A 23,835-nucleotide genomic window follows, 5' to 3' on the forward strand; every position below is an offset into this window, starting at 1 on the left:
TACAAATAAGCAGCCTCAGCTTTTTTCAAGCATAGGCTTGAAAGTTAGACAGGCTATAAACCTGGACCTGGTATAGAGGATTGCCTGGGTTCTTCTGGGACAAGTTTACAAAGATGGTGATCAGACTCATAGACCAGGTTAGTAATGGACTCCCACTCTGCTCGCCTGGGTAAACCTAACTTAAGATGTTTCAGGATACATTGAATGTGGCGAGAGAAACCTTCTTTCACCTTCAAAGGTTAGTTCAGTTCAGTTCAGGCCTGCAGAGTGGGCCTGAGAGAGTCACACCAATTCAGTGACTTGGCTTAATTTTATGTTTTCCCTCACCCAGGAGTCCCTGTGACACCTATAGCCTCCATTGAAGCTCAACTCGTATTAGATGATGAGAGGACTCTGAGTTCTTAGACCAAAGCGAATAATTGATCTTTCTGGTGACTGACTGCTGGAGTTCAGTCATTTCAGTTATGTCAAACTATTTGTGAGCCATTTGGAGTTTTCTTGGCAAAGATATTAGAGTGGTTTGCCATTTCCTTCTCCAGCTCATTTCACAGCTGAGAAAACTGAGGCAAACAGCATTAAGTGACTTCCCCAGAGTCACACAGTAAGTGTCTGAGGTCAGATTTGAACCCCAAAGATGAGTCTTCTTGACTTCAGGTCTGGCACTCTATCCAATGGGTCCCCTAGCTGACCCCTGGATTTGTCTGGAAGCAACCCCAAACTCCCACTCCAATATCCTAAGAGACCTTGGATATTGCAATGGTCTTGAGCTTCATGATGACCAATGAAGCTATGAAGGTTGTGGGGGTTAAGCACCAAGGCCCAAGCTAATCATTTCCCCTCTATTTTGATCTACCCACCTCATAATGGGCTTAGCTCACTGCTCATTGTCACATAATGATATATTCAAAGTCAAATACTGGTCCTTGAAAATAAACTGATATCCATCTTGCTGTATTCTACTGAGTGAGGTCTTTTGGGGAAGAAATCAAGGTACTCCGCCTTTCTCATAGAAGTCTGGGGCCCTTGCCAAGGAAAGACTTGAGACAGGATCGTTTTCTAAAAGGGCAAGTTTCTATCCCAAATCTGAATCTTCTTCATCTTAGAATGGGTCCAGTCCCCAGCTTTACTTGAATCAACAAGTATGTTTCATCTCACAAATCCAATATGTGGTCAAAGTGCAAGATATATCATTCCAAAGGCCATCTGAGAGCATAATGACACAGTCTTCATTGAAGGAATCATTGGGCTCCCCTAACTTCCAGAAGCTAGAGAAAAGAGAACAAAGTTGAAACAATTGACCTTTCCATAACTGACATGTCATAAAGTCACCATCCTAAACTTTTTAAAACTAAATTTTCATGATGACCATTTATATCATCTCCTACACCTCAGCTTACTTTTTATTAGTTCTGCTCCTTCCTCTGTGCACCTCATATCCCTATCTCAGGCTTGAGAGGCAAGTAGGTGGTATGGTAGATATAATTCTAGATTTGGAGTCAGGAAGACCTGAGTTCAAATCCAACCTTAGACACTTACTAACTGTGGCCATCATTTAACTTCTATCTGCTTCAATTGTCTTGTCTGTAAAGTGAGAATAATAAAATTGCCATCTCACAGAGTTGTTGTGCTATCCAGATGAGATATTTGTAAAGCAGTATAAGTGTAAAAAAACAAAGATAAGAGAGAAAGGGGTGCAAGCAGAGGCAAGAGACAGAGCCCCAGCAGCCTGCCGCACTCAAGCCCCAGCAAAAGCTCCCTCCCATCGTGGGATCAGCCAATTTATAGACCAACCCATGCCAGGGCATAAGAAAAGGGAACCCCAGGAAGAGTAGAGAATGCTGGGGTATGAAGTCCCTGAGGTACATAATTTTAAAACACACAGCAGTCTGCATAAATGCTAGTCATCAGATCTAAAAGAGATCTGTACCAACCCATGCTATAGCAGGAACCCCCTTTTAAAATGCCCACAATAAGTAGTTAGCCATAGAGCAGTTAGATGGATAGAGAGCCAGACCTGAAAATAGGGGGTCCTAGGTTCGACACTGGCCTCAGATACTTCCTAGCTGTGTGACCCTAGACAATTCACTTAACTCCAATTGCCTAGCCCTCACTTGGGAACTGCTACTTAGTATTGTGAAAATTGGATTTAGCTATCTCCTGATTATAACAATGAAGATACTTAGCTCTTTCTTTACTGTGAAGATAAAATTGTAATCCCCTGGTTGTAACAATGAAGGTACTTAGCTCTTCCTTTATAGTGAAGCTAGAATTGTAAGCTACAATCTATTTTTAAGTTTTTAACTACAAAAAGATGTTAAGTAACTACAAAAAAAAAAAGTGAATTAATCACAAAAAGGTGTTAAGTAACTACAAAAGGTGAACTTAACAAAAGAGGGTTTAAGTAACCCAAAAAAGATATAATCTAACCAGAGAAGGTGAGAACTAAAGAATGGGCAGACCTGGAGAAAAGCATCTCTTATTATTGGTAGATGTGAAAATTTAGAGGAGGTGACACCAGAGAAAAAGGTATTTAAATAGAGGGAAAAAAAGACTGAAGAGGGATTCGGATTTAGACATTTGGATGAGTTCGGAGGACAGGCAGTCACCCCAGGCTTGGAGTGAAGGATGGAGGAGCCACTGGAAGACCGACACCCAGACTTCTTTTTAGACTATCACCACTGGTGAGTGAAAAGCTAACTTAGTGACCCCACCTTTCTGGAGGTGTAAAGCCTCCAGGTAAGCCCCAACTTCTTGAGACTCTCTTCCCCTGGCTGGGGCTTAGAAATTCTAACTGGTATCAGAAGAAGACAGAGTTCTCTCTCTCTCTCTCTCTCTCTCTCTCCCTCTCTCTCTCTCTTTCTCTCTCTCTCTCTCATTCCTTAATATCTTCCTTCTATTATAAATATTGTAAGAAAACAATAAATTCTATTTACTTTAGTAATTCATTTTGGGATTGAGAATTAAATCCCTGGCAACCACATAATTGATATATTTCAGAGTCCAACCACAAATTAATTTTAACAGTATCAATTCTAGGACAGAAGGTAATGGCTGTTGTTTTTTTTAATAAAATAAATAAATTAAAGATATCCATTGAGGTCTAGGGGCTTCACTGGACTGCCAAAGGGATCTATGATACCTACCAAAACAACTCATTCCACTACGGAGCAGTCTAATCATCAGGAAGTTTTCCCTTAATTCCAATGGAAATCTGACTCCCTAAAACTAATTCAATCTTCTTCCTTCTCAGTCTTGTGCACCATAACACCACCACCATCTTTTTCTTCTCTTCCTCCTCCTCCTCCTCCTCCTCCTCCTCCTCCTCCTCCTCCTCCTCCTCCTCCTCCTCCCCTAATTATCTCAAAACTTACTGATTCTAGAAAGAATATTTCTCTTTACAGGAAATCAACCTCAGAACTATCTTAAGTATGACCAGGTTTTTGTTGTCCGGTTGCTCTTGAGGGGATTATCCCCAGAATATTAATAATTTACTAAGTATTTACTCTGTTCCCAGCTTTGCATCATGCTTTGTGTCACCTGTCCTCATCCTAGTGACTGAAGTCTGCCACAACCTGGTTCCAATCTACCTTGGCCATCTTTCTTCATATCATTCTCCTTCAAGCATTCTCCATCCTAGCCCACTCTGGAGGACTAGCCGTTCCCTGAGTTTGTTTGTCCTGTGCTTTCTAACCCTTGTGTACCTGAATAGGTCATCCTCCATCCCTGAAATGCACTCCCCTCTCAACATATTCACTGATCAAATTTTCTAATACAAAGTCTTTTTTTTAAAACAGCTGTATTTACTTATCCATGTACATGTTGTTCCTAAAACTCTTCTGCCCACACCATCTGGCTCCACAGAGGAAATAGACAGAACTTGCCTTGAAGTGAGTAAGGAATCGTCCAACCATTTCCATTGTCCTTCAACTCTTCTGTCTGTCAATCCCAGCCAGTATGTCCGGAGTGAGCGACGGGCCTTAGTCACAAAGTTCTGGAAATAGAAAGCTGAATGAACTAAGATTAGAACACTAAATGGACCACATGGCCCAATCTCCCCTCCTTCTCTCATCTCTTCCATGCATTCTTCTGTCTTGAGTATCTCTGCTTCTGAGAAGAACTTCCCTAGCCATCTTTGGATTCCCGATAACATAGTGACATCACAGAACTTGGCACTGCCAGGGACTCCTGCAACTCCACTGGATTCTACAATTTGTGTGGTTTTGTGATGTTTGTCATATGTCTTTTTTTCCCCCAACCCTTACCTTTATCTTAGAATCAGTACTGTGTATTGGTTCCAAGGCAGAAGAGCAGTGAGGGCTAGACAATGGGAGTTAAGTGACTTGCCCAGGGTCACACAGCTAGGAAATGTCTGAGGCCAGATCTGATCTCAGGAACCCCTGTATCTAGACCTGGTTCTCAATCCATTGAGCTACCCAGCTGCCCCCTAAGTCTCTTGACAATAACAAAATGAATATGCTTCATTATAACCAGAAGATGTGCAGATTGCTTTCATAGGATCCTAGATGGTGCTGCATGGACTCTCAAAAAAAGAGGGCCATTTAAAATAATTATAGACAAAACAGCTGGGTGATTCAGTGGATTGAGAGTCAGGTCTAGAGATGGGAGATCCTAGGTTCATATCTAGCCTCAGATACTTCCTAGCTGTATGACCCTGGGCAAGTCACTTAACCCCCATTGCCTGGCATAACCTCTCTTCTGCCTTGGAACCAATACACAGTACTGATTCTAAGAGGAAAGGGAAGGGTTTTTAAAAAAGACAGTGCTTCATCTAGGGTCCATGGCATCTTTTTAAAAAACATTTTGATAACTAGAGTTTAAAATAATTAATTTCTTTTATCCTGTACATTTCATTGTATGCATTTTAAAACATTATTAAGAGAAATGATATAGGCGTGGTGTTGGCAAAGAGTGTTGGCAAAGATGTGGCACGCATGCAGAACGAGCGCTGGGGTTGCTACTCCATATCTCCCTCTTCCCAGCCTGCCCAAAGCATGTCCCAACCCCTCTGTCCAGCAGCCCAAAACAAGTACTTCCTCCCTTTGCTCTCTCCAGTATCCTGTGGGCTTGGATTTGCCCTCTGGGCACTTTAACAGGGGAGGGGGGGGCACTCCCTGGGAAGGTTCACTGACCCTGGTATAGGGGCTTCACCAGGCTGCCTGGACTGCCTTTGGTCTATGACACCAAAAAGATTAAGCATTCCTAATCTAGGCTAATTCTATTCATTTGAAAGAAATGGAACAAGGAACAGCTAGATAGCACAATGTATAAAGTAACTGGTCTGGAGTTGGGAGGTGCTGGGTTTGAATCTGGCCTCAGACACTTCCTAGCTGTGTGATCTTGGGCAAGTCATTTAACCCCAGTTGCCTAGCCCTTACTGCTCTTCTGCCTTAAAATTGATACTTAGTATGGATTCTAAAACAGAAGGTGAGGTGGAGATTGAAAGAGAGACAGAGAAGGGCTTTACCAGACTGCCAAAGTGGTGTTTGACACAAGTTCTTGATCTAGGCCAATACCACCAATTTAAAAGGAAGTCAACAGGTCCAGAAATCCCAAATTATTCACCTGAGGTCCCATGGCTACCTTGCGGCATCCTTTATTCTTTCTATTTTACAATGCTACCTCTTAAGTTTTATTAAAAGAGGATGCCTTTATAAGGAGCCAGCCATTAAAGAAAACAAATGCCTGAATAAGATTTGGAAGCTGTCTCCTTCATCCTTAATTGTTAGTCATTTATTCTTCTCCTTAAGCTTAGTCAGAGACTTTGGTTGGAATTGTTCTTTATGATTCCTCCCACCTACTGAATAAAGAGTAAGGATTCTCCCAAGGGTTCTGGGACTTCAAGACAGGTTTTCAGCCGAAGCTTTTAGATGTGGCTTTCATGCACCAATGAGCTCCCTCCCTTTGTTCCTTTCCTTCACCCTAGAAGGCATCTAGAAGATAACAACCAATGAAGCACTTTCCTCAGAACTCTCCTAGAAAATAAATAGTATCTGAGTATAAGAACCAGGACAGATATCCTGGGTTGTTTGGCTCCAAGCCCAAAAGGCTTTCCTTTACATTTTTTCTTTAACAAACAGTTAAGTACCTACTATGTTCCCGGCATGTGTAAAGAGTTTTACAAATATTGTTCTAGTTGGGTGAGGCTACTAATATCTCCATTTCACAGATGAGGAAACTGAGAAAGACAAAGGGTAAAGTGACTTATCTAAGGTCACAGAGTTTTAAGTGTATTCAGCTAGGTTTAAACTCAGGTCTTCAGATGGGGTCACAAGGAGTGAGATAGGACTGAAACACTGAACAGCAAACTTCCTAACTCCAGGTCTATGCTCTTTCCTGGTTTTGCAACTTACTCTCTATATGATATTAAAAGCAGCATTTCTTGGGGCTTTAATTTCCATCTCAAGAGATGATGGAAATGGCCTCAGTGACATCTAAAGCCCCTTCCTGCTCTAAATCTATAATCCTCAATCCTAATAATAATAATAATCTGCACCCACCCAGTACCTGAGACCTAGCCTCCTCTATAGAGATGGGAAAGATGCCATCAGCACCTCTAAATAGCCAAGAGTAAACAATGACTAAGACAGTATAATGGGGCAGCCTAGGGGCTCTATAGTGCATGGAATGCAGCCCCTGGAGTCAAGAAGTCTTAATCTCTTGAGTCCAAATCTGGCCTCAGACCCTTACTAGCTATGTGATCCTGGGAAAGTCACTTAAGCCTGTTGGCCTCAGTTTTCTCATCTGTAAAATGGATTGGAGAAAGAAATGGCAAACCACACCAGTATCTTTGCCAAGAAAACCCAAATGGAGTTAGGAAGAGTCAAACTGGACTGAAATAATGAATAATCACAAGATAATGCAAATGGAGCCACAAAACAATAAAAAACAAATGTTATTATAAACTATTAAAAAACAAAACAAAACAAGAATGGGGGTGGGGGTAAATAGGTGGTTCAGCAGATAAAGCACCAGGTCTGGAGTCCCAAGGACCTGAGTTCAAATTTGACCTCAGATACTTCCTAGATGTGTGACCCTGGACAAGTCACTTAACCTGGTTTACATAGCCCTTGACCTTCTCTGTCTTGGGACAGAAAGTAAAGATTTAAAAACAAAAACACAAGTATGGCTCCAAAGAAGATAGTTGATATCTGTGAAGACAGTAGCCCTGTTTCTTTGCAGAGGAGGGGAGAAGTCCACAGATGTGGAATATTGCAAACATCTTCCAGTTTTTTTTTGATACATTTATCAGCTTTGCTGAAATGTTTCTCTTCTTTTAAAAAGAATTCTTTTGGGGGCAGCTGGGTACCTCAGTGGATTAAGAGCCAGTCCTAGAGACAGGAGGCCCTAGGTTCAAATCTGGCCTCAGCCACTTCCTAGCTGTGTGACCCTGGGCAAGTCACTTGACCCCCATTGCCTAGCCCTTACCACTCTTCTGCCTTGGAGCCAATACACAGTATTGACTCCAAGACGGAGGGTAAGGGTTTATATATAAAAAAAAAAGAATTCTTTGTTATAAAGGAAGGTTTTCTGAGTGGGAATAGGGATACAAGAGGAAATCTAGATGAAATAGAAACAAAAGATATCAATAAAAAAATTTTTTTGATTGCCAACAGTAGAGGTCTGGGTGCCCTGGAGGAACAGGAAATGACCTCATTCCAGTCATCCCTTCCATTTGTCCTACAATCAGCAGGTCAGTTTTAAACAAAGGCAGTCCTCTGGGTCACTGAGTTCACTAAAGAACAAGTACCAGAAGTCTTAGTACTAAGGAAACATCCATTCTGTGACAAGCTTTTCCTCCCCCAATAATGCTGGAGGATTCATCAAATGGGGATTATAAACTCATTTCCCAGGCTAGCAACCCAAAATTTAAATAGATTAAACAACTCTCCCAGAATCACCCAATTAGTAAGGGTCAGAGCAACCACTCAAACCCAATCTTGTGGTTCCACTACATAAGAATATAAACCCCTGGAATCCAAAGGTCTGGTTGCTATCTAAGAAAAAGATGCCCCCTCCCCCCCCCCCAGTTCTGAAATGGCTCACCTGTTCTTCAGTGTCATTGATGATGACCAGGTGGGAGTAATTCTTCATGCAAAATAGATTGGCAGCATCCCAACTCTTGGTAGTTGTAGAAAAGAAGTAGCAGCTTCCCTCAAAAGGAAGCCAGTTCCTGGGGCAGGACTTTCTGGCACAGCCTGAAGAACAAGATGATGTCATCTATAGGCCATTCTTGAACCCTAGCCAAGGTGGTACCAAAAACAGCATCAGAGGATTTGGGGCCTTTTTATAGGTGAGGAAACAGAGCCCAGAGAGGGAAAGAGACCTTGTGCAAGGTTGCAGGGCTAGTAAATCACAGAGACAAAAGCCAAACCCAGAGCCTCTGAACCCTAATCCAGTATTCTTTTCCTAATACCATAGTGGCTCTCACATTCCCACCTTACCCTTCACCCAGTCTCAGCAGTCTTTTCTCACCAATTAAATCTCGAAGCTCAGTTATGGTTCGATTGGTATCTTCTTGGATTTGATAGATGTCCTTTCTTAGTGCATCGAGACCCCTTGGTTCAGTCACTGAAAATATGGATATACCCTGGTAAGCAGAGTTCCCTTCCAAAGACTTAGCATTCCCTTTTTTGTTCTCCCCAAAAAAGATAACAGATCTCCATCCAGCTCCTTCAAACTCTACCCTGCTCATTCTCCCAGCTTCTTATCTCTTTCCTCTATAATAACAACCACCATCATCTCTATAGCATATAGAGTTTGTGAGACACATTATTATATCTCTAATATCACTTGACCCTCACAGCTTCTATGGTGAGGCTTGTCAAGTATGTATCCCAGATACACAGATTGTTGGAATTGAAAGAGACCTCTAAGATCATTTGGTCAAACTACACATGAAAAGAGTCCCTACTCTAGCATACCTGACATTTGGCTTCTGTTCAAAGAATTCCAAAGAAAGAGAAAGCATTCCAAGGCAACCCATTCTACTTTTGAAGATCTCTAATTGTTATGAGATCTTCCTGATATTAAGCCTAAAAGGCAACTTATATTCACTGCTCCTGTTCCTGTCCTCTAAGACAGTGATGTCCAACCTATAGCACATGTATCAAAGATGGCATAGCAAGTGCTCTCTGTAGGCACACACACTGCCCTCCCCCCACCCCCAGAGTTCATTACTAGAAAAGCAAAGGGACTTGGGTGGAGCTGCTCCTTTCTGCCTCTCCACCATGCCTGACATTGTTATTTCACATCACCCATCCCTCTGCCCAGCAGCCCAATGGGAGTGAATAGGGGGTAAGATGGGCAGCTTATAGGCAGCAGAACTGGATGGGAGCAGAGCACTCAGGCCACTCCCCTCCCTCTTACTACATTCCCTAAGGACATTCCTTACTTCACCCACCCCTCTGCCCAACAGCCCAAAGGGAGCTCTTTCTCCCACCCCTGTGTGGGGTAAGTGGTGGGGGGGAGGCATATCTGGCACTCAGTGTGGAAGAATGGCATGTGGTCTCTAAAAGGTTCACCATCACTGCTCTAGGATCTACAGAACAAACCTGATCCATATTCTTCATTACAGTCATTCAAATACTTAAAGACTATTCTCATTCAAGTCTTCCTGAATCTTCTCTTTTCCAGGTTATTCAACCCCAGCTTTCTCAACTGATCCTCATATGGTGGGGACCCAAGTTTCCTCATTTCTCCTCCTGGCTGTCTCTTCTGGACATTTTCCACCTTATCAATATCCTTCCTAAACTATAATGCCTAGAACTCAGCACAACATTCAATATGTAATCTGAGCAAGACAGAGTACAAGAGAACTACCACCTCCTTATTCTTGGAACCAGGCCCTCCAAGGCAGCCCAAGAATGCATAGGCTTTTTCAGGTGAAGTCATATCTAGCTTGAAATTCAAAAATTCAAGACCTCCCGTCTCTAGATCTTTTTCAGACAAATTAGAATTTAATCATGCCTCCCCAACCCTGAATTTGTCAGGTTGATTTTCTGAATCCAAGTATAAGACTTTATACTTAACCTTATTGAATTTGACCCTATCAGATTCAGTCCAACAGTCAAGCCCAGCAGTTCTCAGTGTGGTCCATAAACCTTTAGGAGTCCCCAAGACTTTTTCAGGAGGCCCATGAGGTCAAAATTATTTTTATAATACAGGTATCCCTTCCACACTGCAAGAGTTAGCAGTGCCTTGCACCCACAATCTAGAAAATCTGTGAAAAATCTTTTGGCCTTCCCGGAGAAGTCTGATTTTTTTTCCTTTTTAGGATGTTTATAATACATTATTGTGAGCATAGAACCACAATTCTTTTATAACAAATTTAATTTTAAGGAAAGAACTATGTAGCTGTTCGTTATGTTATTAAATAGTAAAATTCATACTTACAGTACAGACAATATCATACATAAAAATGTAAAAATGGAGATTTGAACCCCAGACTTCAATCCCCAGAAGTCCTTGCTCTAGTTCCCAAGATGCCCTCTAATCTCACTGAGATCCCCACCTGGGCGAGATCAAAATTTCTATTTAAACTGGCTGAAAATCCTACTGAGGTCTCTCTTCCTGTACTCAGAGATTGCAAGGATGCAGTAAGTGAAATTGAATGGGCCTTTTGGCCCTCCTAGCCACGTGCTTTCTTATTTTGTATTTTCTTCATTTCTTAATCTTTAATAAACCTCATAAAAATATAATACTTTTAGCAGTGAAACTAATTTTAACTGTTACAAAAGTACATACATTTTATGCATTTGTTATTTAAACTTAAGATATTTCTACATTTCTAACTTTTGTGTGTCATTTTGCTGGGTTTTGCATTCTTTTTGCAAACTACCTTTTTATTCATTTTAACTTTAAAAGAGGAAATTGTGTATGCTTATGATATTAAAAGATAAAAAGTTGATATTATAGAATATTAAACATATATGTTGTGCATTTCTGAGTTTCTAAACTTTTTCTGTGTCATCTATAGATTCCACAAAACAAAAAAATTCTCTTTTTTATTTCTTATGTCAACCTGTAATACATCAAAACCACAATGAGGAAAATTGTAATGTTAAAGGGATACTTGTAATACTAAGATGCTATTTGCCATTTTTGCTCTTATTAATGAGTATACAATAGAGTTTTCTAGAGTCTGGATGGCCAGCGTGTTAAATATTTAACTGCAAACAAGAAAAATGAGTTGGTATTGCATCTATAGAACCAAGTTATTGTTTTTGTCAAGGTCAAAGAAGGTATCCACAATTATCTGGTCTATTAAAATATTCTTCCCTTTTCCAACTACATATATGGCGAGATTGGATTTTTCCTTGTATATTCTAACTGAAATAACATATCACAATAATCTGAACACAGAGCAGATATGGAAATCCTGCTATCTCTTACTAAGCAGACATTGAAGAGAATTAAAAACATGTAAAACAAAACCACTCTTATGAAGTTTTTGCTTTCGGAGGTATAATTATTTTTCCATTTAAAGTGTTATTTATTTTAACATATAATGGGTCTATTATTGTTATTTTTGTGAATTAGCATTTTAAAACTTTATTTCAGTATCTAACATAGCAATTTTTTTATACAAACCCTTACTTTCCATTTAGAATCAATACTGGGTATTGGTTCTAAGGCAGAAGAGTGATAAGGGCTGGGCAATGGGGGTCAAGTGACTTGCCCAGGGTCACACAGCTGGGAAGTGTCTGAGGTCAGATTTGAAAATAAGACCTTCTGTCTCTGAGCCTGGCTCTCAATCCACTGAGCCACCCAGCTGCCCCCCTAACATAGAAATTTTTTGTAGAAATCCCACATAAACAAAAGTTCTTTGAAAGCCTCAATAGTTCTTAAGAGTATAATGGGATCGTGGGACTAAAAGATTTGCTAATCATTGCTCTAAACAGTAGGATTGTTTGGATCCTCTTGCTGTTATCTAAGGCATGATTTATCCCCTTCAGATTCGTCATCTGCAAACTTGGTGAGTATGCCATCTAACCTATTTTTAAAATGAAGAAAATTGAGACTAGTTAAATGATTTCCTCAAGGTCAACAAATACCAAATCCAATGGCCTACTGTATCCACATTGAAGAATCTACATCCTTCTTCCATTTCCAAAAAGTAGTGTGACTTAACTAACACAAGATGCCTTACCCACCCCCAGCTCTCCACTTCCCTCCCTCAACTGTCATGGCCACTTATCTCTCATTGTGCTTTAGCTTCTCTCCCAATTCAATAAGAAGTAGACTGGTTGAGAGGCCACCAATATTAGAAGGAAAGAAAAAGCTGGGGGAGGGTGGAATTATGTAGTAAGTATTTCTGATAAAGGACAAATTTCTCAAATATATAAAGGACTGAGTCAAATGTGTAAAAATAAAAGTCATAAAAATAAATAATCAAAGGATATAAATGGGCAATTTTCAGATAAAGAAATCAAAGCCATCTTTAGTTTTTTGAAAAAGTGTTCTAAATCACTCCTGATTAAAGAAATACAATTTAAAATGCCTCTGAGGTCCCACTTCACACCTAGTAAATGGGCTAAAATGACAGAAAAGGAAAATGACAAATATTGGAGGGAATGCGGGAAAATTGGGACAATAATACACTGTTGGTGAATTCATGATCTGATCCAACCATTCTAGAAAGCCCCATGGAACTATGCTCAAAGGACTCCAAAATTGAGTATGCCCTTTGATTCACCAATACCATTACTAGATTTGTACCCCAAAGAGATCAAAGATAGGAGGAAGGAACCTACTTATGCAATAATATTTATTGTAGCTCTTTTTATGGTAACAAAGAATTGGGAATTGAAGGGTTGCCCATTAATTGGGGAATGACTGAGCAGGTTGTGGTACATGATTGTAATGGAATACTATTGTGCTATAAGAAATGACAAGGAGGATGATTTCAGAAAAATCTAAAAAAACTTACATGAACTGATACAAAGTGAAATGAGCAGAACCAGAAGAACATTGTACACAGTGACAACAATATTTTTGGATGAGCAACTGTGAATGAAGTGATCCAAGACAATCCCAGAGACTCGTAATGAAAAATGGCATCTGCCCTCAGAGAAAGAACTATTGGAGTCTAAATGCAGACTGAAAAATACTATATTTCATTTTCTTTCTACTTTTTTTGTTTGAGATCTCTTCCACAAAATGACTAATATGGAAAAATGCTTTGTATGATTTCACATGTAAAATTTATATCAGATTGCTTATCATCTCAGGGAGTTTGGGGAGAGGATGGGAAGGATGAAGAGAATTTTAAACTCAAAGGCTTTTTTAATGAATGTTAAAAAAAAATTGGTTTACATGTAATTGGGGGATGGGAATGTTTTATAAACCCTTACCTTCCATGTTAGAATTAATATGTGTATTGGTTCTAAGGCAGAAGAGTTGTAAGAGCTAGCCAGTGGGATTAAGTAACTTGCCCAGGGTCACACAGCTAGGAGTGTCTGAGGTCACATTTGAACCCAAGACCTCTCATCTCTGGGCCTGGCTCCCTATCCACTGAGCTACCTAGCTGCCCCAAAAATATATATTTTTAAGAAAGGGAATAGAGGATTTAAGCCTTACTATTCAGGGAGGATCACCTCTCTCTAAAAGCAGGCTTGGATTTCTTCTTGATCCTGACTTGCCTGGATCAGAACTTTTGGCTTTGTTTTTCTTCTTCTTCAGTTGTTTCCAATTCTTCAAGACCCATTTGGAATTTTCTTGGCAAAGATATTATTTACTTCTCCAGTTCATTTGACAAATGAGGAAACTGAGACAAATAGGGTTAAGTGATTTGCCCAGAGTCATACAACTATGAAGTAAATGAGGTGGGATTTGAACTCTGGTCTTCCTGATGCCAAGACAAGCATTCTATCCACTCTACCACCTAGCTGCCATCATCTATAGCAATAGAGACCAAACAGCAGCTTTTCAACACTGACTCTCAGTTTCAACTATCACCTCTATACAGATACCTTCAAAATCACTGCCACCAGCTCTTTCCTCTCTTCTGAACTCTATACCTACATCTTCAGCAATCTATAAGACATCTTGCTCTAGATGCCCCACTTTCTGGCACCTCAAACTTATCCTGTCCCCAACTGGGTTCATTATCTTTCCCCCTAGGAAAAGGTACTAAAGTAGATGGAGCACTGGGCCTGGAGTCATTAAGACCTAAGTTCAAAATCAGCCTCCCATACTTACCAGCAGTGACCCTGGGCAAGTCAACTAATCTCTATCTGCCTCTGTTTCCTCGATTGGAAAATGGAGATAATAACAGTATCTACCTCCTAGAGTTGTAAGAATTAAATGAAATAATACTTGTACAGTACTTTGGCACATAGTAGGCAAATGCTTTTTTTCTTCCTTTCTTCCTTCTTTCTAATTTTATTCTCCTTTGACTGAAAGGAGATTCACAAATTCAATAAGAGGAAGAGCCATTTACCAGGTCTCCCATTTTGAATGTATAGATGCTCGCTTTTGTTTTCTCTCTCTTTTATTTCTCATATATATTTATATTTATTATATACATTTATTTTTATTCTTTGTATATTTATATTCATTGTACATATTTATATTTGTTTTCTAGATTTTATATTTATCACATATTTATTTTTATACATACACTACTTGTAAGAAATATACACGTCTGCATGCACATATGTATGTATGTATGTATGTATGTATAGGTATGCTTACAAGCAGGGAGTATCTTTTTTTCCTTTCTTTTTATCCTCATTGCCTAGCACAAATATCTGGCACCACAGTTAAATACTTGAAAAATGCTTGATGATAATGAAAAGATACTTTAGATTTGACAAGCTTTGAAAGACATACATTTACATGATTAGAGAAAAGGGAAATGGGAAGGATGGGAAAATGAACACAGATTTTTTAGGATTCAATATGTAAATAAGTCTGGCTTGAACAGAATGTTCTAATAGGAGAGGATGAGAAATTAAGATTGAAGAAGAGGGCTTTAAATGCCACACTAAGGAGTTTAGCCTTTGTCCCACAGGCTAAGGAGAATAGTGGAAGGATTTGACCAGAGCAGGTAATGAGGAAGACAAACCTGCTAAAACCTTCCTTCTGCTGTTTGCCTTCATTTTATCCATACATATCTTGTTTAGAGATAGTTGTTTTCATATTGTCTCCCCTATTAGACTGTCAGCTCTCTGAAAGCAGAGCTTGTCTTTTGCCTTTCTTTGCATTTCCAGGGCTTATTACAGTGCCCAACACTTAATAGATGTTTGTAATTTGACTGGTCTGTGTAGGAGGAAATGGAAGATGAGAGAGATGAGAGGAAGTGAAAAATATTAAGATCATGGTAAGCAGAAGTGTAACTGAACTTCCTTTACATCACCAAAAAATCATCCAACCAGATCCAGAGGGCAGAAGAAAAGGTCAAAGTTGTTTCTTAGACAATCTATAATTCTAGATGGATATTAGCTGGTACCCTATTTCTGTTGAGAGCACTTTCATCCTTCCCAGTCATACACTAAGTAGGTTAGCCCTTGTTCCACAGGGTAAGGAGAATAGTAGAAGGATTTGACAAGAGTAGATCATTAGGAAGATAAACCTACTAATGCCTTCTTCTGCTGTTTGCCTCCAATACATCTGTATATATCATATTTGTACGTAGTTTTTTCCATATGGTCGACTCTACTAGACTGTCAGAGTTACTTCAACTCTTTCCAATCCCTCATACCTATAACTAGTCAGTTGCCAAGTTTCCTTGATTCCCTCTCTACAACATTGTTCCAATCCAATATTCTTCTCTTCAACCAAACAGCCATCATCCTACTTCAAGCCCTCATTCCCTTTCAACTAGATCCATGATGGTGAACCTATGACACATGCCAGAGGTGAACCTATGACACATGCCAGAGCCCTTTCCATGGGCATACACACCATTGCCCCAGCACAAAGCTCACCAAAGTTTGTTACTAGAAAGCCAGAGGGAGGTGGGGCTGGATTACTCCCCTCCCCCTCTCCACACATGCCTGAGGACATTTCTCATATTACCTGCCCCTCTAAAGGGTTTGCCATCACTGTCCTAGAATATAAAGAGAGGCAACATGCCCTAGCCTTATTGGTGAACCTTTGGCATGAGTACTGGAAGGGGCTGCTCCTTTCCCCCTCTCCAACTGCACCTGAGAACATTTCTCTCATCATCTGCCCCTCAATGGGAGCACTTCCTCCATTCCCTGTCTGGGGTAAGAGGGTTAATCACATGCAGTGTGAGGGTTGCAGTTTGGGCATTCAGTCTCTAAAAGGTACACCATCACTGAGACTATTTCAACAGTCAACTTGGCTTCCTGTCTATCTTCCATGTTGCTTCCAAAGTAATATTCCTAAAGCACACATATCATTTTAGTCCCCAATAAACTCCAGCAGCTCCCAGGTATATCTAGGGTCAAATAGAGATTCTTCTGCTTGACACTGAAAGCCTTCCTAACCTAGCTCCAACCTAATTTTCCAATCTTGCTATATACATTATATTCCTTCACACACTATAATTCAGTCAAACTAAACTTTTTCTGTGCTTCCAACATAGAACCTTATCTCTCATCTCCATGTCTTTGCATAGGCTTTCCTCATGCCTAGAATGAACTCTCTCCTCACATCTATCTCTTAGAATTCCTAATTTAATTCAAAACTCAATTCAAACATCATCTCCTTCAGGAAACTTTTTCTGATCCCTTAGTGCTTCTTCCCTTCTCCTCCTCAACAACAACAACAACAACAACAATAAATCAACTGAAATCTGTTTTGTATACATCTATAGGCATATATGTTGTCTCCTACTGCAGAATGTAAACTTCTTGAGGGCAGGGATTGTTTCCTTAATGTCATCATATCCCTAGTGCTTGGTAGAATGCCTGACATGTGGCAGGTACTTAAGAAATCCTTGTAGATCTATTGCCTAATTGACTCATCATTCATTATCTACTCCACCTATTGAAAGGTTGCCATCTTTAGTTCTTCTACTATCATCTGGACTGGGGAAGAAAACTATTTGAATTTCCCCTCTCATCATAGGACTTGGAATCAGGAGACTTGTGTAATTCACAAGATTTTCAAAGGAGTCCATCTGTGACACACAAAAAGAGCCCTGCTCTGGCTTGTCAAAGGCTTTCCTAAAATATGATGCCCCAAATTGAACACAGCATTCCAGGTAAGACCAGGCAGAGCATTGTGGAATGATCATCTTCCTTGTTCTGGACCCCTGACTTCTTTGATTGCAGCAAAGGATAGCACTCTTTTTTTTTTTTGGCTACCAAGTCGCACTTGATGACTTTTATTGAACTTGTAGTCTACTAAAACCCCCAGTCATTTTTGCAGAGAAATTGGTTGTAACTTCCCCAGTCTCTGTTTGTGAAGCTAATTTCTTAAAGCCAAGCACAGAATTTTACATTTATTCCTAATGAAAAGGATCTCATTCAGATTGGCCTATTGTTCTAACCTATGGGATAATTTTATATCTTGGCTCTGGCATCCAGTGGGTTAGCTGTCCCTTCCAGTTTTGAGTCCCCTACAAATCAATAACCATGCAAACAATTTCTTCATCCAAGTCATTGATAAAAATGTTGAATAGAATAGAGTCTATGATTCTATTTTGAAAATGTGATAGGATCCTATAATTTGGAGCCAGAAGAGACCTCAAAGATCATCATGTACAAGTCTTTCATTCTATACTTCAGGACAGTCAGGCTCAGGAAGATTTAAATGATTTAGCCAAAATCACATGGGTAGTAAATAGAGGAACTGAGATTCAAGCCTAGATCCAATGATTCCAAATCCAATCCTCCTTCCCATAAACCACATTTTGTCCCTGAGCCTCAGTTTCCATATCTGTAAAATTGGGATAATGGCATTTGTTCTCCCTACCTCACAATGCTATTGGAAGAAAAGCATTTTGTAATCCACAAAATATAAAAATTATTGCTATTATTAATATTTTCTATCTCCCTTGACTCTCATATCCTTCGGTGGTTCTCTGCCAAAGTCCTCTACCAACCCTGGAATGAGGCCAGCTTCTTTGGAGCTGCATTCAATCAGCTCCTCATGTTCATGTCACAACTCATACTCACACTTCATTAAGGTCACAGCAAGGTTTATCACACCCAGGAGCAGAGCTACCCCTACCAGCATACAAAGGCACACTGCCATTTTCTCCTTCCGAGTGAGCTGAAGGATCTTTCTCTTCTGGCTGGGTTCAGGTGCCTGAGTGAACTGGAACCCTTGGCTGGGCTGAGGTACCTGGAACCCTTGATCCGACTGGAACATCTGGCTGGGCTGGAATAACTGACTTGACTGGAAGCCCTGAACAGACTGAGGACTAGGAACAACTGTGAAAAGCAAAAGATGCCAAAGCTTTAGGCCAAGAGGAGAATGACTCTTCAAGTCTCTATTGAAGGGAGGAGGAAGGAATCAAAGGATCACATTTATTCCAGAGATGGAAGAGACCTTAGAGCCATGTTGGTAAACATATGACGTTTGGGCATGAGGGGGCTGCTCCCTTCCCCTCTCCATGTGTGCCTGAGGGCATTTCTCTCATCACCTACCCCTCTGCCCAGCAGCCCAATGGGAACACTTCCTCCCTCCCCTATCTAGGGAGGTGGTGGGGCTCACATACAGCGAGAGGATTGTAACTTGGGCAGTCAGTTTCTAAAAGGTTGGCCATTACTGCTTTAGAGAATACCTAATACAGTAATTCTTTTTTTTTTTTAATTAAACCCTTACCTTCTGTCTTAGAATAAATATTGAGTAGTGGTTCCAAGCAAAAGAGTATTAAGAGCTAGGCAAGAGCAGTTAAATGGCTTGCCCAGAGTCACACAGTTAGGAAGTGTCTGAGGTCAGATCTGAACCCAAGACCTCCCATCTCCAGGATTAGTGCTCCATACATTGAGCCACCTAACTGTCCCTAATACAGGAGTTGTTAATCTGAAGTCCACAGACCCCAACAACTCTGTGAATAGATTTCAAGGGATCTGTGTGCTTGGATAAGAAAAGTTACATTTTTATTTTCACTAACTTCTAACTTAAATTTAGGACTCATTTCAAATATTTTGTAACCCTTACCTTATGTCTTAGAACTGATACTAAATAAGATCTAGGCAATGGAAGAGAAGTGACTTGCATAGGGTCACACAGCCAGGAAGTGTCTGAGGTCAAATTTGAACCTAGGACCTCCCATCTCTAAGCCTGGCTCTCAATTCACTTAGCCACCTAGTTTTCTCACTTTGATTTTTTTTTAACATTATTGTGAAAAGAAGTCCCTAAACTTCACTAGGCTGCCAATGGGGTCTCCAACGCACATACAAAAAAAAAAAATTAAGAACTCTCATTTACAAATCAGAAAACAGTGGCCCAGAGGGTATAAAAGGATCTCCCTTAGGCATGATATAGATGAGGTCCCCAGACCCAAAAGATTAGTTTAAAAAGAACACTTGGCAGAAGCAAGGGAATGGTCCACGCAAGGATGACAACAATGTCAGTAAAAGCACCACCTCAAGGCAGCTGAACTCAGATTAAATGCAATGAACCATTTCCGCTCTATAAAACAGATCCTTGTCGGGGAAAGGTACAACTACAGTTGCAAGATTTAGGCTACATTGTCAAACAGTTGCTTTCCAGATTGTTATACTACACTACATTGTTGTTGTCATCTTCGTCATTGTTGTTACGTGGGAAACTCCAATGGGGATTGGTGAGAAGAAATGGCGTTTTTAAGACGTAACTTTTTTAATATGGAAAGAAATGGGTGTAAGTGGTGGTCCTGAAATGATGACTCAAGAAGCTCCATACAGAAGAGAATCCAAGTGCATCTCCTTTTAGGGAATAGCAATTTGGTGGAAAAGGACATCAAAGAAAACTCTCCCTTCCTTGGTTTGGCATCTTGTCCCTGAGGTTCTATAGCTAAGTCAGCTTTGGCTGATGCATTTAGTCATTCACTTATTCCACAAACTAAGCCCCCACTATACTCCAGGAGACAGTTCATGGCTGAGAACATTACCCCTGGTCTCCAGAACCCCTGGCTGGACCTCATAACTGCTGGGGAGTTTCAGGGGCTCCAGGTGCCAGGCTTTGTGACTGTAGAGCAGAGACAATAACCCACTAAGCAATCAGGACTCACCCATCTCTAGTGTTTGACAGGCAGGGGAGTTTAGATGCAAGTCTGTGGAAGAGAAATAGTTTACCAGGGTGACCAAGTCACTCAAATAAACAAGCCCACCTTAAAGCCCTCTTACTTCCCTCTCATCTTTGCTCACAAATTTAGAGTTAGAAAATCTAACCTCATCATTTTACAAATGGAAAAACTGAGGCCCAGAGAGGTTAAATGACTTTTTAAAAGTACTATTATGAAAAGGAGTCCCCAGATTTCACTAGGCACTAATTCGTGCCAAAGGGGTCTAAAACATACACACACACAAAAATGTTAAGAATTCTCATTTACAAATTAAAAAACTGTGACACAGAGAGTATTAAAGGGTCTCCCTTGGTCATGATAAAGATAAGGTACCCGAACCCAAATGGTTAATTTAAAAAGAACACTTGATAAAAACTAGGGTCACATTGGTAGTGTGAGAGGAAGGATTTGAACCCATTTCTTCCTGGTTCTGAAGCAATGACTGTAACATGCTGCTTCTTAATCATAATAGACAAAATTTAGGGAGAAGAGGAATCTAGGGTGAAGTCAGGGAAGAGCTTGGGTGGAGGGGGAAGAGGGTAATGAAGGCCTCATGGGTGCTTCTGATGCTTATTCCCATGCTGCCTCACAGAAATTGCCTGCTACTTACTTCTTTGTGAAGGTATGGAGCTGCAAACAGTGGCAAGACTCACACCTAAAAAAAGGAGAGAAGAGTTACCCAAGACAAAGCCTTAACCTGGAGAGGGGATGGGAAGAGAGTGGGCCAACATCTCACCTGCTGCTTGTGAGGACTTGCTGGGAAGTGCTGGTTTCACTGTTTTCCTCCCTGTCAAGAGAGAAATAGAGAAAAACAAAATCTCTGAGCTGAGAGGGCACTTAAACGACATCTAGTTGGGTCCCTAATAAACAATATTCTTTGTAAGAAACTACCTGAACTCCCCTTGAAGACCTTCAGCGATGGGGAAACTGACCACTACCCATCCCATTTTTGAAAAAGCTCTCAGTAGCAGGAAGTACTTTTTTATACATAACCGAAATCTTCCCTAAAATCACTGACCATTGCCTCTAGTTCTGTGCTCTGGGAGAAAAGAGAATCCTAATGCCTCTTCCTCATGAGAGCCCTGCAAATTCCTGAACACAGTGATCACATTTCCCCCTGAATCTTCTATTCTCCAAGAGAAGCACCCTTCATTTGAGGTCTTCGAGAGACTGAATCACTATGTTGGTCCAGTGTGCTTTGGTGGTGATTCTTTTTGGGGTGTGGTTTGGCTTGAATGACCACAGGAATGCTTTTCAACGTGGACATTCTGTCATTCTCTGGTTCTGTGAAGTGATTGTGTAGCCTGATCTCTGGCGCTCTATTCAGGAGCTAAGACACCAGGTCAGGGCCAGTCCCTTCCTGCTTGCTCCAACTCAAAGGCTTATGACCCCCCCAACTCACCAGAACCATCCCCTCCCCCAAAAAAACTTCCAAAATCAGCTCACCTGCTCTGGGAGGCCTTGGGGGAGCTATTGAAGCTAAGGGAGAGAGTAGAAAAGATGTAGGTTTATAACTTAAGAAGCACTCAGGTGATGTAGTAACAACTAAAGCCCTGGACTTGGAGTCAAGATTTGAATTCAAATCCTGCCTCAGATACTTGCAAACAGTGTGAGCCTGGACAAGTCATTTCACCTCTCTTGATCTCAGTTTCCTCATCTATAAAAATGTATTTGATGCTTCCTAAGATCTCTTTAAGTTTTAACTCTATGAGCCAACCTAATTTAGTCAGTCTCCTTGTTATAGAATTTCTTCTCTATTCCCTACCTAGACAAATGTATTGAACACAGTGGTCATATGTGACCCAACCAGATTAAAATGTAATTTAAGGACAGCTGGGTGGCTCAAAGGAGAGAGAGCCAGACCTAGAGATAGAAGGCCCTGGGTTCAAATTTGACTATAGACACATCCTTGCTATATGACCCTGAGCAAGTCACTAATACCCACATTGCCTAGTCCATAGCATTCTTCTGCCTTGAATACCTAGTATCAATTGTAGATGAGAAATAGTTAACAAAATAAATAAAAACATAATAAAATATTAGCTTCATATTTCAAAACTAAGACAATAAGTGGCCCACAGGAATCCTTATATACAGATTACTGGTCCCCATTTCTGTTTGAATTTAACACCACTGCCCTAGGCCAGACTCTCTCTGCAAGCCTACTGTGCCTCCAAGATCAAGTATCTAGTCATATTTCCAGGGGATGTGCCCAATGGTACGGAGCTGGAGGAGAGGTGGGGAGCAAGGGAGCTAAGGCTCAAAGAGGTGTCCTTGGGTGAACCTTTCTCCCTGGGGATACATGGAGGCCAAGCCCAAAAAGATTTCCTCTCCCACCTTCTGGTGAGCCCACAGCTGATCATATAATGAAAGAAAAAAGGGTCTGGATTAGGAATCAGAAGATTCTGGCTCAGATCCAAGCTCTGATATATATAAAATATATCCCCTGTCTTAGGGAATATCTGTCCTCCTCTGGACATGTTTTCCCATTTTCCCGTCTGTCAAATGAAGGAGTTAGATTCACTGATCTCTAAGGCCCCTGCCAAGACTAAATTATCTGATTGACTGACATTTGAAGTAAGGGAAGGCTAGAATTGAAGAGTTATTTCTTGCAGGCAGTAGACCCTCATTCCTCACCCCTTAGCCATCCCAGTCTTCCACCTGGGCAAGGAAACTTCCTGGTCCCTGGCTTGGGAGGAAGGTCTCTGGATGGAGCCATATTCTCATAATCATCATCTTCTGGATCCTGAACTGCTCCTTCCAGAAGAAGAAAGGAAAGTTTTCACTCGTGCATATTGTCACTATAACAGCCAGGACAGCTGTGAGAGCTGAGCTGGAACACAACAGCGCCCCAAACTCTCTTACTGCTCTTTGTCCTTCCCAACTTTCCCTCCACCCACTACCCATGCCCACAGGCCCCATTTACACCATGACCCCATTTCATACATCAGCATCATGAGGCCCAAGGTCACAGAATGGCACTAGTACCACAACCACCATGTCCCCTAACCTCCAGACAAATCCTGCCTGAAAGCCATACCTGCTCATCCTCTAAATGAGAAATTTCTATACATACTAGTGAAAGACATCACTGCCCCCGGCCAAAGAGGAGAAGAGGAGTCAGTACAGTTCTGCTGTTCAATCCTTCAGGCGTCCAGTGTCGGGCCTTTCCTCTCCCTTCCAGCACCCATATAACCACATGCCAAGGCCCACCCTGTCTCAGTTCCCCCTTTATCACTGGGGGCAAGAACATGCAAATCTAGCCCTTGCTAGGTTGTCCTCGGTGTAGATACTCAATGACCTAAGATCCCAGGGGGAAACCGGAGAGCCCAGGGCTGAACATCTATAATCAAAGGTCCTGAGCTTTAACTGTGGCTCTGCTACTTACTCCCTGTGTGACCTAGAGCTTCGGTGAACCCTCCTATGTCAGATGGTCAATCAGTTAGCATTTATTAAGCACCTACTATGTGCCAGGCACCGTACTAAACACTAGGGACACAAGGAAAGAAAAAAAAAACAGTCTTTGTTCTCAAGGAGCTCATAGTCTAATGGTGGCAACAACTATGTCTAAGAAATGGATATACAGGATAAACTGGGAAGGCTCTAAGGTGAAAGAGCACTGGAAA

The 23,835-nt window shown here is 41.0% G+C and overlaps 1 protein-coding gene across 1 annotated transcript in view; it reads right to left on the minus strand.

Annotated features, from left to right (window-relative positions):
• Nucleotides 1-1,132: 1,132 nt before the first annotated feature.
• CLEC17A (C-type lectin domain containing 17A) overlaps nt 1,133-23,835 on the minus strand; it is a 39,551-nt gene continuing 16,848 nt past the window's right edge. Inside the window, exons 2-9 of the mRNA XM_056820998.1 lie at nt 20,946-20,996; nt 20,820-20,864; nt 20,156-20,197; nt 18,111-18,368; nt 8,494-8,589; nt 8,065-8,216; nt 3,882-3,991; nt 1,133-1,265 (exon numbers count right to left, since the gene is read on the minus strand). Coding sequence (XP_056676976.1) covers nt 1,133-1,265; nt 3,882-3,991; nt 8,065-8,216; nt 8,494-8,589; nt 18,111-18,368; nt 20,156-20,197; nt 20,820-20,864; nt 20,946-20,996 — 887 coding nt within the window. The remainder of the gene's footprint in view (nt 1,266-3,881; nt 3,992-8,064; nt 8,217-8,493; nt 8,590-18,110; nt 18,369-20,155; nt 20,198-20,819; nt 20,865-20,945; nt 20,997-23,835) is intronic.

Source organism: Monodelphis domestica, chromosome 3 (genome assembly GCF_027887165.1).
Source record: "Monodelphis domestica isolate mMonDom1 chromosome 3, mMonDom1.pri, whole genome shotgun sequence".
NCBI lineage: Eukaryota > Metazoa > Chordata > Mammalia > Didelphimorphia > Didelphidae > Monodelphis > Monodelphis domestica.